At 26.3% G+C, this 17,190-nt stretch overlaps 1 protein-coding gene across 4 annotated transcripts in view; it reads left to right on the top strand.

The window, feature by feature from the left end:
• The window catches only part of LOC107436518 (bifunctional 3'-5' exonuclease/ATP-dependent helicase WRN), a 49,667-nt gene extending 33,815 nt beyond the window's left edge, over nt 1–15,852 (top strand). For all 4 annotated transcript variants that reach the window (XM_087160761.1, XM_087160775.1, XM_087160766.1 and 1 more), the window contains exons 18-26: nt 1,647–1,700; nt 3,485–3,540; nt 3,625–3,656; nt 5,755–5,998; nt 6,953–7,067; nt 7,175–7,441; nt 9,001–9,253; nt 12,374–12,513; nt 14,841–15,852. In XM_087160761.1, coding sequence (XP_087016887.1) covers nt 1,647–1,700; nt 3,485–3,540; nt 3,625–3,656; nt 5,755–5,998; nt 6,953–7,067; nt 7,175–7,441; nt 9,001–9,253; nt 12,374–12,513; nt 14,841–15,017 — 1,338 coding nt within the window. In that variant the 3' untranslated portion in view covers nt 15,018–15,852. The remainder of the gene's footprint in view (nt 1–1,646; nt 1,701–3,484; nt 3,541–3,624; nt 3,657–5,754; nt 5,999–6,952; nt 7,068–7,174; nt 7,442–9,000; nt 9,254–12,373; nt 12,514–14,840) is intronic.
• The last annotated feature ends 1,338 nt before the right edge of the window (nt 15,853–17,190 follow it).

Here is a 17,190-nt window from a genome sequence, read left to right as displayed (position 1 = left end):
CGTTGAATCTGGTTATTCTTAAAAAGTTTATTCTTTTGTACTAATGAAAATTTTTATTTTCTCCTTAAAAATTTGGTTTTATGCGATTGAATACGCCTTCCTTGTGAAATAGCTAAAGATATTATTTAAACTATTTATGAGAAAACTGTAATCCATCAGAGGTCAATGGATTGTAATTTTTTACAATCCTTTATAGGTTTCCATTAAAGATTGTGAATACATTGAACAACCTTATAATAAGTATAGAGTCAGGTGGGGGAAAGTTGTGTAAAAATCAATCAGTGTTAACGTTCAAGGAGACTTTAAAACTAAACTATTAAATTTATTTTAAGGAAACTTTTGGTGCATTTTATATCCATTGAATCCATATAGATTAAATATGAAGCATAATTTTTATTTTATTTTGTTTGATTGTTTTCTTACAGTAGTGCTTTCAAAAGAACATGTTTTGATATGCCCACTTTTCCCATGATGGAGTAAAAGTTTAGATAATTCTAGAATTGGTGTATATTTCATTAAGAAACGTACATGAATATTATTTTTAAAATAAAAATGATTGTAATAAATATATTTTAATTGTATTTAAAAACACAAATATTTATTTTATATGTTTTTAAAATAAAGAGTTAATGTTCATGGCTATCCAAACTAGGCTTCACTTAGGATGTAGTATGTTTTGTTGAATTTGATCAAAAATAGCTAGAAAAGTGTAATGGTTTTTTTGTGTGAATATTTTAAGTATTTATTATATTAATATATAATAAATATTTTATATTTTTATTATATGAAGTTAAAATTAATGTCTTATTTCAAGTATTTTATTATTCAAGTTATTTTAAGAAATTTTGTTTTCCATTAAAAAAAAACTGCTCTCTATATGTGAAACTTTAGTTATGCCTTTAAATATACTCACTAAGTCATTCATATACTCACTAAGCCATTATGGTATTTTTTTTTTTTTTGTTCTAATCGAATCATATACCGGTTATAATCTATATAGGGTAATAAAAAGGAATTACTTTTGAGCTATTTTATAGGCATTAGGTATTTACTAAAGTTAATAAAGAAATTTTAAAAAAATGTCTCTATCATGCACCTTAGCTAAGCCTAACCTTATATCCAACTTATTTATTATGAAGAGATTGTAAACCCTCTGTGCTTAGCTTTAAAAATTAGCAAGTTTGAAGCCTCTTTCCATCTTTAAATGTTTATGCAATATTTGAGTAGCCTCTAAATTTATTTATGCTCTGAATTTTTGGAAGTGTTTTGCAAATTAGTTTTCATCCAAAACAATTTCAATTTGTCACTGTGCTAAGTGAAGATAATACTATTTATTTTCTTAGTAATATTATAATTCAGTACCTATTTATAACATTTAGTTTTTTCTCAATTATTAACTAAATTTTAAAAATCGATAAATGTTATGCTATCAATGTTTTTTAAAACGATCTAGTTTTTTATTATAAAAATTTTTGCAGTTTTTCTTGTAATCAACAGCTTTTTAAAAGTACAAATATTATCTATTTTACACATGATAATAAAAAACTTTTCTGTGTTAAATATTTATAACTTATGGTTCATAGTATAAGACTTGTTTTCTAAATTTTATTGGTTTACTAATTATTATATTGTTTTTATATATTTAGGCAACTAGTGGTGCTTTTGGGTTGGCAGTTCCAATATACATTCTTCGAGGATCGGTATGTTTGGTTTTTCATTTCATTACAATGACACAATGCTTTAGTCTACATTCTTCTTAGCCATTTAGTCTTCAAAATATTCATATTGTGTTTATTTCATCAGTTTTGGGTTAATTTGTTAATTTTTTGATTATCAAGCTACTTTCATGATATTGTTCAAAAATCACCACTTCCATTGAATAACTTAAAAAATTATCTGCTACATATAAAAATAAAAAACTTTATTTCCAGCACAGTTCAGGTTTGGTATTTTATGAATTTGGAAACTCTGAGTGTTCCATGATCTATATTCAATAGAATGGTTATTATTATAATACTTTAAATACCACATTGCAAATAAATATTAACTCATAATTTTCCTATACTCAAAACATATTGATTACCATAGAGAAAAAAATAACCTTTTATTACAGTTGTGAATTAAAATTTATTAATGAAGTTTTAATGTGAATTATTATGGTTATACTACCAGTGTATATACTATTACTAGTATATTTATATATTTAGAAAATCATAATATAGAGCTGAAACCTAGTTATGCACTCAAAATATTTGCTAGAAGCTCTATATTTATAATATTATAAAACTATAACTTCAATTTTAATGGCATTACTGTGAGTTATATGTCAGTATTAAAATATATTTATATGTTTGCTAAATGATTTCAATGCACTAAAAACAAAAAAATTACAGGCATTATAATTTCCTGGGCATCATTTCAACACAGCTTTATCCAATTTTTGATGACAAAGACCTAATAAATAAAATTTTTCATTAATGACATAAATTTTTTATTTCTAAAACAATAAGAAATAGCAGTTTTTTTTACTCAGGCAATATATTTCTGGCCATTAATTTTATTTTTAGAGTTGAATTATAACTTAAAAAGCTATATATATTTAATCTTAAGGAAAATAAATTTAAAATGCAGTTTTTACAGTTGAGACAAGCAACTGGGAAGGAAAAAAATAAAACTCTTGCAGAATTTGATGAGGTTTCACTATGATGAGATACATTGTTTTAGGAAGTTAAGGGTTGGTGTTTCTAATTTATAAAGATCACCATAGAAAAACTACTTTTATATTTAGAGGCAGATGTAGACAGAAGGGTAGAATGTACTTACAAATTCCAGTGTTGTTGATTTTTTTAGTACATTTTTAAATTTATTTAAAATTGCAGTATAATTTTAATGCTTAAAAAATTTTTGTTTTTTCAACACATTTTATTTGTTCAGAACAAATTTCTCGAAATATGTATAAGGAAGGTTGTTAAAAAAAATTTTCTTTTTAAATTAAAAATTGATGTATGCATATTTCAGATGCTTGAAAATTCACCACATACAATTTTTAAATGTAAAATAAAATGATTCTAATTTTACAAAAAGAAAAATATAACTTTTTATTTATTTATTTTGCTGATTTGACTAATCAATATATATATATAAAAAAAAAGGGGGGGGGGGAAATGATGATAATGACAAAACGGTATTTCCTTATGATTAATAAAATTCTTTCTATAGGTTATGTGAATTACCACTTGAGCTCTGGTTTAGGCTTTTTCCAAATTTTCAATTTTGCCTTAAAGAAACAAATTCTCCATGATGTTTAATGGAAAAGTTGTGCATAGAAGAGAAAGTTTAAATATTATTCTTAAAGCTTAAAAAGTATTTAAAAAAAACAGAATATGTTTTAATTAGCTTAAATGCTTACTGCAACTGAAATGTACTTTTTTACTATTAAAAGTATGTTTTAATAATCTTTTTTTTTTTCTTTCATTCATTTTAGTCAAATCAAAGAGTAACTTCGCAGATGAAACAAATTCCATTTTATGGGAAAGGAAAGTAAGTTAAATTATATTCATAAATATTTATTTCTCATTTTTAAATTATATATTAATACTTATATATTTTTATTTCATTTACTAGGCATATATCAGAGAATTGGTGGAAAGCTTTTGGTATGTCTGTTTTTTTTTTTTTTTTCTATCTGCTTTTATGGCGTAAAGTTTTATCCATTTTTTGTGTACATTGTGTAGAGTCTGAAACAAAAAAATGTTTCACGAATATCACTTTACTGAGGATATTTTACAGCAAAAGCATATTTATAACTACTATTGATATATAATTTATATTTTGAATATAAATTTATTATATAATTTTTTCTATGATTTTTTAGCTTACATAATATTTGAATATCAATTTAGATAAATTGATATTCTAATATTATGTAAGCTAAGAAAAATGTTATATGTGCTTTACTTTATTATATAATTCATAAGTTGTTTAATCTAGTTCCCCCTTTTTTTTTCTTTTTTTTTTTCGTACAAATGAGAAATGTTTTGAACAAATCACCTCTTTTTGTCGAACTTGCTGCAATAAATTATTTGGTTTAGTAAAAGGAATATTAAGCAGAATGAGTTCAGTAAAAAAAAAAACTTTTCTTTTTGTTGTCATTAATTCCCCTTTTTTATTAATAGTCATTTTGTTTGTTGAATGATTTTATTAATTAGGAATACGTAATTTTAAAAAAAATTATTTTATTAATGAGTTGTAAATAAGTGAATTTCAGATAATTTCCTCAAAAATGGCGCTATTATTCTTGTTAGTGGCTTTAAAATCTACTTTTGTAACAAAATGAGATGCAATGAATTACTTTTTAATTCATCAACATCAATTTTTCAATAAACAAATTAATTTTAATCAACATTACACAGTGTAAGTTGTAATGAATTTTATAGTAAAAGAATATTTGTGTATATTTATTTTATAAAAATGATAATTTAAAACTTTTAGTTTAGGAAAATGTAATCACTAATAGAATTTCAAATGAGCTATAAAGCCTTTTGTAGCATTAAAATTAATAATTAATTCTTCAAAGACTTGTAGTTCAAAACAATTGAATTTTTAGTTATTATTTTCAATTATTATTTTTAGTTATTATTTTAAAATTATTTTAGTTATTAGTTTTTCATTAAAATAAAATCCATCAATAATCTTATTAAAAAAAAACACTGTTTTTTAAATTTTTCAATAGGGAAAATATTTTTAGTCAAAACAACATTTTATTTTGTGAAAATAATGCAAAATAAGTTATTGAAAGGTGGTAGTAAAAAATGTATTGGAATTCAAGAAAATGCAATGATTGAGATTTAAATAGTTCAGTGTGTCAAAAACTTTTCCAAAATAAGATATTCCAAACTTCTATTTCAGCTGATTTTGCAAGGTTTGTCATCTAATTTTATTTCAGGGAAACAATGGAAAAAATTTATTAACACTTTCAGTCTGCAAAATAAACCTTATTTTTTCTTTAGTGAAAAAATTTGCATTTTGCCAACTATGCTAGATAAATTTTCATGAATATTTATGTTGAATTCCTTAACAAAGTCTAATTTTAAAAAAAAAAAGAAGAAGAAAGGACATAATGTGTAGCAATCTTATTAGTCAAAAACACTCATAAAAAAATACACATTTTTGTAAAGTTTTTAGAATTCTAAGTAAGAAATTCATTGTTTAAAGCAGTAACAAAGAAAATTAATAAATATTTTAAAAAAAAAGGAATTAAAAAAAAAATTTTTTTTGAAAAAAAGGGAGGCCTCTGTACATCTTCCAATAATAGCATATATAGTTTCAAAAAATCATAATTCTTATTCTAGTTTTTGCCAAACTAAATTATGAGGGGCAAGAACGGTAAAAAAAACTCCTTAATAAAACTCAACAAAAAATGTCTTAATGATCAATGACAATTTCGTATCAGAGTAATCCTCAAACATTTCTTATAAAAACATGAAAAAATTCATTTTATTCCAACTATTAGTTTTTGTGTTTTAAAAGGGAGAATTTCGTGTGACAAAAATTTTTTATACTGTGTTGGCAGCGATATTTTTTTAATTTATTTTTTTTTTCTTTTATTTATTTATCTATTTATTTTTTTTAATGTAAAGAGATATTTTAGCATGACTGTCGAAATGTTTTGATCCTAACATTAGAAAAATGTTAGAAACTTCTTCTATTCTTTTATTTAGTCATTTATTATAGATTTTATTATTATTATTTCAGGTCGTTTATTAGTATGTGAGAAATATTTGCAAGAAGTGCAGATAAAATCGAAAGGAAAAACGAATATGTTTGGAGGATGCACAGTTAACATCACTTCAAAAGCGAAAATGTGGTTGGAGAAAGCCAAATATTCTCCAGGAAATGAATCCCTTATTTTGGAAATGAATGCAGAACTGATGAATCTGGCTGAGGCAAAGGCAGTTACTACAAAGAAAATCATTGCTCCTCCTGCTCCTGTCAAAAAGTATACATATTTTCTAGCTCTTAAATATAGTAGTACGCAAAAAATAATTTCAACCAATGCACTGCAAAGCTTTTGCATTGATGTGATGCAGGATAAATCATGCTTGTCTTTATTTAATAATATTTATAAATATTATTAAATAATATTTTTAATAATATTAATAATATTTTTCTTATATATATATAATAATATATAATTAATATTTGATCCAAGGTAATTTGACTGAAACATAGCTTTTCACTTAAAGTAAATATAATGTTTTCATTATTACAGAATATTATGTAAATTGCTACCAAGTTATTCTTCACAAATATTCTGGATTTATTATGGATCCTTTCTCAATTCCCTATTCATATGTTCTCCTTTTTTTTCTTCAAATTATAACTTTCTAATATGTGTTTGTAACAGCATTTTTTAATAATTATGAAAAACATCACCTGTAGCATTGAAATGAAAGTAATAAAGACTTTTTTAACGCAAATTGCAAAAAAGGGTCATTATAGTCCCTCCAAAAATGCAAAGATGGAAATATTTTTATTTGTATTAATATTTCTCAGGGTAATAAAGATATTTTACTATTAACATCTATTACTGAGGTCAAATAACTGAAAACAGTTGTTTTATAGAAATATAATTAGAAAATTGAAGTAGGGTCCATAACAAGCTTCACTCCGCAATGCGCAGGTTAATATTCAATTTTTATGTCATTAAAAAAAGTCAAATTATATGCAAATTTAGCATTTTACTCATGACATAGATTTTTTACCTTAAAACATCCTTACTTACACTGATTAGGAAGGTCAATAAATAGTCAATAAGAATTTTTTAACAATGCTTAGATTAATTATCAATTTTTTTGTAATTGAAAAAATCAAATTTTATCAACATTTAACATTTTATACATTACATGATTTTTTTTTAATAATTTCATTATTATTTATTTTCACTCCTTAGGATATTAGCTTTAGCTGGATTGAATACAATGGAAGATAACATCAATGCTGATGACCTGTTCAAAGATGATGTCCCTCCATCTGAACCAGTGGATGAGCGAGAAGAACAACTACAGGTTTATTTTCCTTTCGTCACCTTATTAACATCTTTTCTTTTCATATCATTATTAACTTTTCGATGTACTCTTAAAATGTATAAATACTAAAGCTTTCAATTTTTCAGGTTGACCTCTATAAGCAGTTAATGGCTCTAAGAAATAAGATTGCCGAAGAGGAAGGTATTGCACCCTACATGGTCTTAAGCAACAAAAATCTTGTGGATATAGCTGTCCATCGACCTGTTTCTGTTCAATCTTTATGTCAAATTGAAGGTATACCCTCTGCTCGTGCTTCTAAGTTTGGAAATGCCATGACTGAACTAGTAAAGCGTTTTTGTGAAGAGAATGGCTTAGAAACAGATGTTTTACCCACTTCTAACACATCTAATGAGGTATAAAAAATTATTTTTGCTTGTTCATCATATATTATCATGAAAATAAGTATTTTGTTAGTTTTTCTTTTTATGTTTAAAAAATGTGATGTTCAATTATCAGAGTGTTTGCATAATTCAACCTTGTCATCCAGCCTAGTCCTCTATGTACAGCCCAGCCCAGAAGACAGGGTAACTTTCGGATAAAGTATAACGTAAACTTACCTTCATGGAGTCTTTTTGATAGAATTAGCCCACATTTAATAGGAATATCTCCCATAGTTAACCTGATGTCAAAGGGATACTGTATCTGGATTGCTGGAAGCAGTAAGGAAAATTAAATCATTGGGAAGGAGAGAAAAAAAAATTATTTTTTAATTTCAATGTACTAATTCAGTATACATTGTGATTCCTGTTTAAATCAAAATAATGAAGCAGTGAAACAAAAAATGCAGCTGTACAAGACCAATAGTTTTTTGTGGGTGTGATTGTTGAACCTTAAATAAATCAGATGAGGATAACTGGATGATCTTAAAAGAAAAAAAAATCTTAAGAAGTTTTAAAAGAGTAAAAGAATAAGATATAATGCTTTTTGCTAACCATAATAATGTTTTGTAGACCATAATGAAGTAAAAGTAAATTAAATTAAAGGTATGAGGACGAAAACCCAATGAAGAATATTACATGCAAGGATGAGGTAAGGCCACATATGCGATGATTGGATAATAGGGTAAAGTGTTTAAGAATCAATCGCCCTAAAGGGGGCAATGTGGCTCCTCAGCAAGGCGAGAATCTTCAGGTGGTGGCGATGAGTATTCAAAATAAAAAATTTATATATCCATTTTTAAACTTCCCTCGAATTTTTTTTTAGTTAAATAGAGCTTTCCATTTTTGTATTAACATTTTACTGCATTGCAATTTATTCACAAAATTGCTTATTAATGTTTTTGAAAATATAAATATGTTTATAACATAAATAACATTAATTATTTTTTGGAGACGTAAAACTTAATCATAAAATCTGGCCAGTACCGCTGTTTTTTTTTATATCATTAAGGTGTAAGTAAATAAATTAATTATAATCAACTCAATAATCTTCGATCTGTTTTAATCTTCATTAAACATTTGCTCAGATTGGTGTTTTTATCTGCATAAATAGTGCTTCTTTCTGCAAAATTTGTAGGTACGAAACACTCGCACTGCTTTTTCATATTTTATTTTAGAAATTTTATAATCATTAATTTATTTACAGCTTTCAAGTAACTTTATCAAATTTTATTTTTCTTGCAAAATTAAATGTGCAAATATCCATATTTATGAAAGTAAGAAAATAATTGCACAATATCTTTAAAAATATAATTATACCAATCAATTGTGTTTGTTGTTTTGGCAAAAAAGTTGAGCACCACTTTTAAATTAAATATGTTTCACTTTAGATACATTAATACATCTTTATATATCTTATTTATTTATAACTCATGCAGCTGTAAAAGTTTTCTTAAGTAGTAATGTTCTATATAAACTATGTATTATACTTAAAACGCATATAATTTCATCAAGTTATTCTGTATGTTTTGTAGCCAAAAAAAGATCTTGATCCCCTTATGAAACAGTTGAGTAGCACAGCTGAGGAGACGTATAGGATTTATGGAGGTGATGGAAAGGATATCAACGAAGTAGCTAAAAGGAGAGGTTTATCTCCCAATACTGTGGTTAACCACCTCATTGAAGCCATCAAAGTTGGCTTGCCAGTCACTCTAAAAGATGTGGGAATTACGAAAGAAATATTTGAGATTGTTTCGAAAGTCATTCGATCACCACCCATCAACTCTGGTATGTTCATTTTAAACCTCTCCAATCAGCCTCAGTTTTGTTTTAAGGCTAAAATACTAAGTGTCTTGAATGATTTTATTTACTAGGACCTGATAAATAATTGTCAGTACCTCGATTAAGTTGTTGACATATTGAATTTATTACTATTTTAAACAATATAAGCTCACCGGACAAAAAATTTGTCACCCTAGTGCGCAAGCATCGATAAATCGTTAGGCTTCGTTTGAGGACGTCATGGTCAAGTGACGTGCTCAACTGCAAACACACTGCTTCAACGTGATCAAAGGCGAGTAGCTATCAGTGAGATATTTTTGTTTCAAGCGGAAATTATGTGTAAATATGGGTAAGTGTAAGGATGTGATAAAGGGGCAATTGTGTTTGGCCATGCCCATGGTCATATGGTGAATGAAGTTGCTGGATTTATTGGTGTTTCAATGCGGATTATTCAGCGTCTCTACAAGCAGTAGTGTAATTACATACGGTCACGAAAGACGATGTCAGAATTGTGGTCGGAAAAAGATCTTGCATTGAGACGTGTTTCACGACTTCTTAATCAAAATCGCTTTCAAATCTGGCAGGAATTGCTTCAGTAAGTAAATTAAGATCTATCCCAACTGGTTAGTGAGAGAAAATTGCAAAGGGAGCTGCATACAATTAACATTTGGAGTCGAACATCTCGTAAGAGACCATTGCTCATACAGACACATAAAGCGGCGCGACTTCAGTGGGCTAGAAGCCACCGAATGGGGACAGTTGCTGACTGGCAGAATGTAATATGGTCTGACGAATCATGTTTTTGCCTTTGCAAGCCGAAGGTGGGTCTGTCATGATTTGGGAGCATTTTTTTTTTATATTATGGATTGGGCCCCCTCACTGAGGTGGTCGCTAACATGAACCAACATGCTTATTTGAACATTCTGGATGCTTAGATGTTGTCTTTCAGTCAATATCTTAATAAATAGTGTGTTTTCGATACTCCTATCTTTCAAGATGACAACAGAAAATTTCTTCGGGCTGAAAGGATATGTGACTGATTTTATGAACACTCAGACACTTAATTACATTTCGACTGGTCTGCTAAATCACCTGACTTCAACCCCGTTGAAAATCTGTGGGACATATTGGAATAATGGGTAAAACAACGAAATCAGCATCCACATAATATGGTGCATTTGTGCGATCAAACCCTCAGCGAGTGGCTTAAACTTGATTTGACGTGCCTGCAAAACCTTGTGTACTTACTTCCTAACCGAATCTATGCGGTTATAGAATCCAGAGACGGTGTTATACGCTATTAAACAATGTTTTTCATGATTTCTCTAAGGGTGACTAATTTTTTGTCTGGTGTGCTTACATTTGCTATGTGTAGTTGTCATGCATAAAGTTGCAAAATGCTGTTTCCTATCATGTTTTTTTTTCTTCTAATTAACAATTTAGGCAATTCATCAATCTTAATACCTTCACTGTTGTTACTTATCTTATTCAATATTGTCAATCTGATTTTAATTCAATTAAATCAGATTACATACAATTTTCAATGTGTATCAAATTCAAATCAGATTATAATCAAATTTCCTTTTATTGCAAGTTTCAAATAAGTATATCAATTTAGGATTTAAATAAGAAATAAAACAAAATTAATTAAAGGAGAAATGAGTAATGTATTTATTTCCTTTAATAATATGTTTGGAAGTGAAACTACATTAAGTGGAAAAAAGTATTCTCTTTTTACATATGCAAAACAAATTTTTTTTTGGATTATTTATTTGTAGAAAAATAAAGAGTATTTTAAAAATTTAATTGCACACATTGTGCTATATATATATATATATATATATTTTTTCATTTCAGTATCAAAAGTGTTATTTATGTATAACTATTCTGTAAATATTATGTTATGTATAACCATTTATCAGGAAATTAATTGGACATTTTAAAATGTTCATTTGTTAATTATTGTTTCGAGCCTCAGTCTCTATTTAATCAACGTTAGTTTTATTTAAGTGCAAAAATGTACCAAGTGCACTGAATACTTTTATTTATTATGACTCAATAAAAATAGTTGGTACCCAGTTCTGGATAACGCTGTTTTTCTTTCAAGCTTCCTCAGGAATATCCTCAGTATTCACTCCCTTATTTTTACTCTTTTTTTTTATAGGAAAAGTTAATAAAAAAAATTTTAATTTAAATTTTTTATCATATAGATAGTTAAAGAGATTTAACTGTTATTTTTATATCTCATTTATTTATCAAGGGTCTGTCCAAACCAAATTTACTACCATTTAGTGGTACCTTCACAAATTCAACTTTAGGAAAAACGGTAGTTTCACAAAATACTTTTTCTTAAAATTTTACATTTGTGTCTCGTAAGAAACGATAAATCCATATTTTTACCATTTTTTGTGTTGATTTTTTAATATAATTTTTAATTTTCACAAATTATGTCTAAATTTTCACAAAATCTCTCAGAAAAACCCAGGCAGGCCCCTGTTTATACAAAAATGTAGTCTACCCATTTTTTATTAGTATTTTTAAATTTAAAGTACATGGAAATTTCTTAAAAGAAGATATTGTTTGTTGAAACGAAACTTTTTTAAGGAATTCAATATTTTCTAAAAATATTTTTAAAATTAGATTATAAACATAGGTAAGTTAACCTATGCATTGCTATGTAACAAATTATATAAAAATATTGGTATTGTAAATCAAAGAAAGCTAAAAAAAAATTAGAGTATCGAAAATCATAATACTATTAAGATTTTTATACAAAGTACTAACTGTATTGAAGTTTCAAAAGGGCTTGAGCTTGTCTTGACAACAAAAACAATATATATATATATATATATATATATATATATATATATATATATATATATATATATATATTCATATATATATATATATATATATATATATATATATATATATATATATATATATATATATATATATATATTCATATATATATATATATATATATATATATATATATATATATATATATATATATATATATATATATATATATATATATATATATATATATATATATATATATATATATATTCTTACTCAAATTGTGTGTATTTTACCATTTATGACAGTTGTTCTTCTTTTCAGATGTAAGCAGACTTACTCCTATCAAGCAGTTGTGTCCTGAATATGTTGAATTTAATCATATTAAAATTATTATTGCTGTTCTTCAAAATAAATTTGGTGTTAATGAAATTCCTATTGAAAATGTAAACAATAATAAAGAAGTAAGTGGAGGTTTATTTGCAATTATTGTTTGTTACTAAAGTGTATAATGAGAATGTAGGGATCAGGGAGATGCAGTAATCATATCAGAATTGGCTGAAATGATCAAAAATAGATTAAAAAATGTTCAAAATCAACTAATATAATTTTTATTAATGCTGAAACGAAATGGCATGTAAGTTTTTGTGATTAAACTTTGTGCCATTATTCTGCAATTGCTCAATGTATGTCACACATAACGCATAATGCAACGATTATTCACATTCATTGATTATTAGAATAATTTTCTAGAAGCTGCATCGTATTCCAAGTTATTCTCGCCACTGCATTGTCTTACAAAGGCTTTTTTAACATTTATTAACAAATTCTTTCATTACACATTTCAAAAAAACAAGTTCAACTTTTTTTCTCTATAATCTCATAATGTAAAATATGACTGTGTATGCATTTTTTGTGAAAAGTTTGCAGGCTAAAACTCTCTGTGTTAAGTTTTATGCCTAGTCCAATTCATTTCTGTGATTTAAAAAAGAACAACTCACCTGAATGCTAAAATTTCAAAAAGTTTGTTTTAACAGTTCTTCAAGGAATTTTGAATTAAATTTTTCTTCGTGTAGAGAGCAGTCACTGATTCATGTTATGGTCTTTATAATTAAGTTCATAACCTTAATCAGCATTGATATTAACTGATTTTGTTTTCTAATAAAGCTTTTATGATACTTCTTCATACCTGCCAACTTTTAATCCTTTTGAGCATGATTTTCCCAAGTGGTAGTAAAACGGAATTCAAATTACAATTTTAGGCAGAAACATATTCTGTATTTTGAAAAAGCTCATGCGAATTACTACGAAAGCAATACATATTTATGTATATGCTTGATTTTTTTAAAAATAGTGGTGCTCAAAAAGATTATAAATTAAGCTTATAAATGAAAGGAATATATAGAAAGCGTTCATTTTACGACCACTTTAAATATAGAAATTAAACATTACGCCAAATGCGTAAAAGCCAAATGCGTAAAAGTTGGCTGGTATGCTTCTTACTAACAAATATAAAGTATACATGAAGAACTGGCACTTATTTTTTATTCATTTGTTTTACTTCCCATTTATTCTTATAATTTAGTCCTTTGGTATAATTGTACCAAATGTTTCCTTTTGCCCACAGTTTTTCTATTGTTTAGCATAAGGAGAATTGGTTTTGATGCATAGAAGCTGGCTTCATAAAACAAAGTTGGTACTAAAGGATACTTACTTTTCACAGGCAGTGACCATTAAATCAAACTTCAAACTATTCTTTTAACAGATCTAAAATTTGAAATATTCATAATCTTAAATAAAAAAATGTTTGTTGAAATATTCTTAAACCCTTATTAATGTTGTTTGTCAAGTTAGTTTCAATCCTGAAGTCTATTTTATAATAAAATGTGTGAACTTAAAAATGATTCATAGTAAAATACATTTTCTACCATATTCAAATAAATTCCATAATATTTTCTATGATACCTCTGTCAAATTAATAATTCTTAAAATTATGCGACAAGATTGTAATTATACAAGTTTTGTGAAAAGTCACAGAAATCCCAAAAATGTCAATAGAAAGAGTAATAAAATTAACTATAAATCCTTGTTTAAGTTTTTTATTTCATAAAATAACTGCAGTCGATATTCAAGCAAGTGTAGGCTGCATATAAAATTTGAAAAACAAAATTTACTTCCATATGAAACTGAACATTAATAAATTGCCTTATATCATATAGCTTAATTTCAATGGAATTTCAGCTATTAAAAAAATTCATTATCATAAAAATATTACCATTATCTTAAACAGAATATCAAACTTTTGATTACATCAAGAACTGTTGCACCTAATAATGAAAATGCTAGCCAAGTCACTAAATCTTTTCAATGTTACTCTTGATCCAAATAAAGTTATGTCTACATATCTCTATTTTATGCCAGTACTATGTTTATTGTTTAAACTTTAAACATTCTAAAAGGGTTTGGTGTTTATTACATAAGATATTCTAAAACAATCGAAATTCATCATAAGGAGCTGTTCTTACTGCCTCTGATTCTTCTATGTCCTTGCATGGAAATGCAATTTGATCAGTTGTGAGCAATTCTTCTTACATATAGTTTTTATACGTTTGCTACTGTGTGTAGGATATAGTGGGAATGACTCCTAAGATCAAATCAAAAGTTATAATAGCTGATGATGAAAACAAAAGAATATATGTATTTAATAAACAAAGATAAAATTATTCTGAGAAAATCTATTATGATCAATATCATAATATTGTTACCTAAATATTTTATCCATATATTTCAGGGCACCTGTTCTATGGTTGAGCCTTCTGCTTTGTCACCAGAAAGTACATCTAAGAAGGGCATCTGTTTCTCTGAAGATAACAACAGCTCTCCCAGTTTGCTCAAAAGAAAAGAAATTGATTACACTAAACAAACCAATTTTAAAAAGCTTAAAAGTAGCAAATTATTCAAACTGTGACATTTTTAGACCAAAATTAAAAAGAAAAACTAACATTCTTATGCATTTCCATTCCATAATATTTTATGTGGTGAAAAAATAGTTAGTACTTAATTTCCTCGACCTAAGTTTTCTTTAACATTCTAAATCTGATCAAATGCCGTATACTCTCAATATCTCAAAGTTGAAGGAAGATTAAAAGATTTTCGTGGTGGCGAGTTTTTGAGATAACAAGTTCAGAACTAAATATGTTCTAAAAACTAGAAAAATATATTCTAGAATGCTACTCTAAAAAGTAAAGTCATGAAACATAAGAATAACTACTAAATAATTTTATATGTAATGATAGTTGACCAAAAGTGTAAATACAACAATTTTAATTTTAAAAGGTAAGGACAAAAATAATTATGCATTAAATAGAAAACGGTTTACATTAAACTTATATTGTAATTTTTCCAAAAAAATTCCTTTTCTATATTGAAGAAAATTTATCATAATAAGGTTTTAGTATAAACTCTTTGGCATAGGAATTTAAATTAACATTAGGCTGATATATAATGCCAAGGGGAAAAAATAACAAGGTTTTTCGATATATTGAGAGTATACTGTATTTATTATTCTTTTTTTTTTCTGATAAATGATCGTATGAAATGGTTACCTCCGATGTGTGTGAGCTGATTTCAATTCAAATATTAATATTTATATATTGATATCAAATTATGACTTTTTGTTATTTCAGACCAGTGTTGTATTAGATGTATTTTAATACTTTCTCAGGTATGGTGATCATTTTTTTCAATGTATATAATGTATTTTTATGTAAATAATAAAAAAAACAATTTTGATATTTTTGTAATATCTGTTTTTAAATTTCTTGTTGACTGTTACATTATTTTTTGTGCACCTGATCTAGATTTTAAATCAGAAAGAAAAAAAATGAAATTTTTCTGAATTTTTAAGAATAAAGGAACTATTGCACAACGACATTTACTTCAGTTTTTTTATTGATTTTTTAAAATTTCAAAATAAATTTCTTTAGATTCTTTTTATATATTTTTTTCCAATTTTTTAAAATCGATATCTTTTCTATAAGATAATGCTTTCTAATTGGGGTTCAATTTTGTTTAATATCATTTGATTAATAACAATTACAGTAATTAAAAAGTCAATTCTTAATTATCAACGTTCATCAGTCAATTTGTTTTTAATTAATTAATTAATGAAAATTATAATTTTGAGCATTTTAAATATTTGCTTCTAATTTACAGAACATTTAAAAAAATATATCCCTAAACTTATTCTATTGGTATGTTATTTAATTTTTCTAATCCAGCATGTCATTTGAACATAGAACGCGTTCATTTTTATAAATTTATGTTCTGTGGTTTAAGGGAATATCACATTACCATGGTAGCAAAGAATAGAGCAACATTCTCATTTCAGTTCCAATTTAAGGACTAACACTAAGATAAAAACATCAAAGTTGCATTTGATAATTGTTTTAAAATGTAGTTATTAAATGATAAAGTTGATGAATTAATTCTGAGATCAGTTGACTTAATAATATATGATATCAAATTTTTAAAAAAAGATATCTGGTGGGAATAAAAATAAATATTTGATGTAAGAAATTACAGCAAGTGGTCAACTTTAACTGTGTCATAAAAGAGTATATACTGATCACACTTCTTGCTATGTCATCCACTTCTTATATTCCTTTCAAATATTTTATGTGTAAAATTATACAAGAGGATTTCAAATTTTGAGAGGTTATAAAAAGGTTAGAAGTTTTAAGTTCTTACACCATACTGTCCATATTTAACAGCAAATCGGTCAGAAGATAAACTTTTTATATATTAGTTACTTCATAATTACTATGTTTTTAATAACATGTTTTATGTCTGTGTAAGTAGAATCTTGCAATCAAAATTTCGTACACTTTAAGACTGATTAGAGTATTTTCAGTTTTAAACAATTGGAAAATATTAATTAAAAATTGGTGAATTATTGGCTAGTTCCCACGCTAGCCTACTATCAGTTGGAAGAGGCCCTGACCAACACATCCTAGAAGAGAGAATACCTTTGTCCGGATCACTTTAGTAGTAAGAAGAAGCAAACATAAACTGCACAGGGAGTGTAAATAGGTCTGCCACTCTACAGGGAATTTAAAAATCACCTAAAATAACAGGGACTT

Source organism: Parasteatoda tepidariorum, chromosome 1 (genome assembly GCF_982258835.1).
Source record: "Parasteatoda tepidariorum strain Cologne lab strain chromosome 1, Ptep-v5.0, whole genome shotgun sequence".
Classification (NCBI taxonomy): Eukaryota; Metazoa; Arthropoda; class Arachnida; order Araneae; family Theridiidae; genus Parasteatoda; species Parasteatoda tepidariorum.
The sequence above is the reverse complement of the archived record's forward strand: the minus strand, read 5'-3'. Positions and strand labels throughout refer to the sequence as shown.